The sequence below is a fragment of the Solanum lycopersicum genome, chromosome 7 (genome assembly GCF_036512215.1).
Source record: "Solanum lycopersicum chromosome 7, SLM_r2.1".
NCBI lineage: Eukaryota > Viridiplantae > Streptophyta > Magnoliopsida > Solanales > Solanaceae > Solanum > Solanum lycopersicum.
In genome coordinates this window covers 3,071,356-3,074,318 of record NC_090806.1, presented here as the reverse complement: position 1 = coordinate 3,074,318, position 2,963 = coordinate 3,071,356, and the positions used below count along the sequence as shown (strand labels likewise).

The 2,963-nt window shown below is 34.0% G+C and overlaps 1 protein-coding gene across 1 annotated transcript; it reads left to right on the top strand.

The window, feature by feature from the left end:
- The first annotated feature begins 711 nt into the window (after positions 1-711).
- Positions 712-2,481, top strand: LOC100191137 (CONSTANS-like protein). The gene is given in 2 exon segments (NM_001247519.2): positions 712-1,471; positions 1,927-2,481. Coding segments are annotated over 2 exon segments (1,155 nt in total). The 5' UTR covers positions 712-715; the 3' UTR covers positions 2,326-2,481.
- The last annotated feature ends 482 nt before the right edge of the window (positions 2,482-2,963 follow it).

Here is a 2,963-nt window from a genome sequence, read left to right as displayed (position 1 = left end):
CTTATAAGATAAGTTTAGGGGTAATTGAACATTAGTATAATACAAGTGTGTCTCTGAAATTTCGGACATAGATTGAAAGAATACTCATGTATTTTTCCAATTATAAATTAACATTTCAATATAAATATCAAATAACAAATCTAAAACAGAAAAAAAATTATAATATTATGATATCATTTTACTATCTACAAAATAACTAACTTTACTAGAAAAGCTATAAAACTTTACTCACATTTGATCTTTGTGATAAAGTAAATTAGACAAAACTTTTCACTTCTCTTTCTTGTGATCTAACACTAGATCTTTTTTCTTCTTCTTTTTAACAAAAACAAATAAACTTCTTCACATCACAATCAACTTCCACCAAAATTTCATCTTTATAGTTTATTTTTTTTTAAAAAAAAATAACAACACCCACCCCCCAAAAATAATAAAAATAATAATAAAAAAAATCCACTATCCTCAATGTAGGCCCCACGTCGGCACAGACATATGACAATTAATACAAAATAATATCATGCTTTGTCATAAAAATCTTTTTTGTGGCCAAAATTTATTACACGTGTCACACCAATACTAGTCAGCATCAAGATTTCCCTTAAGAATAAGAAGCAATAGTTATTCATTTTGCTAAAAGGAAAAAAAACTACATTAACAAAGCTTAGCCATCAACATTAGGGTAGAGAAAAAGAAGAAGAAGAAGAAGAAGAAGAAGATGGGCATGTTTAGAGAAGCCCCCAATTGTTTTCCCGGAGGATGGAACACCGGCGCGACGGCACGGATGGCAAAGTCGTGCGAGTATTGCCACCTGGCCGTCGCGCTGGTGTTCTGTCGCACGGACAACACGTTCGTGTGCCTGTCGTGCGATACTCGCTTGCACGCCCGCCACGAGCGCGTGTGGGTGTGCGAGGTCTGCGAGCAGGCGGCGGCTAGCGTCACGTGCAGGGCCGACGCGGCCGCGCTGTGCGTCGCGTGCGATCGCGACATCCACTCCGCGAACCCGCTCGCCCGGCGCCACGAGCGGGTTCCCGTGGTCCCGTTTTACGACCCAGTGGAGTCGGTCGTTAAGTCCACCGCCGCCACACTCCTCGTATCAATCAACGGTACCACAACCACAACCACGGCCACGATCACCCCAGAGTTGGGTAAAGTAGATACTTGTATTGGACACCATGAAAACAACAATGATCCATGGATTCCACCAAACACAATCACATCAAAGCTTCCATTAAACACAGAAATGAAAGGGATGGATTTCATATTTACAGATTCAGAAAACTTTCTTGATTTTGATTATCCTGCTTGTGTAGACACACAATCTCAACCTCATTACAATTCATCCAATGATAGTGTTGTACCAGTACAAGCTAATACTCCAATTAAATCATTGCCATTTCATCATCAAGAAAAACATTTTGAGATTGATTTCACTCAATCACACATCAAATCTTACAACACCCCATCACTCAGTGTAAGTACCCCAAAAACAACAAATCTTGAAAATTTCATCTTCTTCAAACTTTGAGCTATTTTCTTGAATATCCCATCATTTCTAATTGCAATAAAGTTAGCTTTTTTTCTTGTTTTTTAACTAAAACTCATCATTTTACAAATACCCAAAATTGCATTTTCATGAAATTAAGCTAATTTAACTTTATTTTTATGAAAAACCCATCATTTTTGGCAGCACCCAAAATCGCATTTTTCTTGATTTTTATGAAAACCCCATCATTTTACCAGCACCCAATTCTGCATTTTCTTCAAATTTAAGCTCCGTTTCTTGTTTTTTGTTGAAATCCCATCATTTTATGAACACCCAGATTAGCATTTTCTTGATATTTGAGCTAACTTTCTTGATTTTTTTTTTTTTGAGAAACCCATCATTTTGAGCTAAAATTTCTTCATTTTTTGTGGGATTTTTCTCAGGTTTCTTCGTCTTCTTTAGATGTTGGAATTGTACCAGATGGAAGTTCAATTTCCGAAATATCATACCCATATATAAGAACTATGAATAACAGCAACAGCAGTATTGATTTATCGAATTCTGCGAATCATCAAGGTGAAAAATTACTGGGTTTAGATAGAGAAGCAAGAGTTTTGCGATACAGAGAGAAGAAAAAAAACAGAAAATTTGAGAAAACTATTCGTTATGCTTCAAGAAAAGCTTATGCTGAAACAAGGCCAAGAATTAAAGGTCGATTTGCTAAAAGAACAGACGGAAGCGCCGGCGCCGGCGAGTTTGATGACGTTGACGGGATTTTCTCCGGCACCGATTTCATTGCGGCTGAGTCGCGATACGGCGTCGTTCCTTCGTTTTTAACTTAATTTAATTATTATATTTAAAAAAAAGAAAAATAGTTTTATTTTCTATTTTTAGTTTATAAGTTGTACTAGTATTTCCAATTACCCGAAAATATCCAATGTGTAGTGGGGTTTTTATGTACTAATGGAAGGGTATTTTGGTAACTAAAATAATAGTCAAACTTTTTTTTTTGTTTATATTTTTTTAATAGCTTGTTTGTTGAGGATCTATTATTAAATTTTAATTGGTTGTTGACTCAATATGGACACGTAGTAGATTTCAATAATAAAATAACTCATATCATTTTTTTCCTTAAATTTCTTATTGCAAAATGAAATGATATGAAAAGATTAGTATTTTATATTTATGTTACGAAGTTTATTTGATATAAATTGTTCATTTAGAATTACGTTCCTTAATTTTTTTAGAACAATCAATATTTATAAATTTAAATTAATAACTTAACATCAGTCATCTGTAAAAACATAAATAAGAGTGTGCTATGTATAAATAATATATCTTGTAAGATCTGAACTTTTCGAATCTCGTATAATGAAAGCTTTATCGAAACGATTATATTTTATTACTTTTAGTTGGTTTGTTTGGGATCTGTTTTTGAATTATGATTGATTATTCAAACCAAAGGGTTTTAATTTTTTTA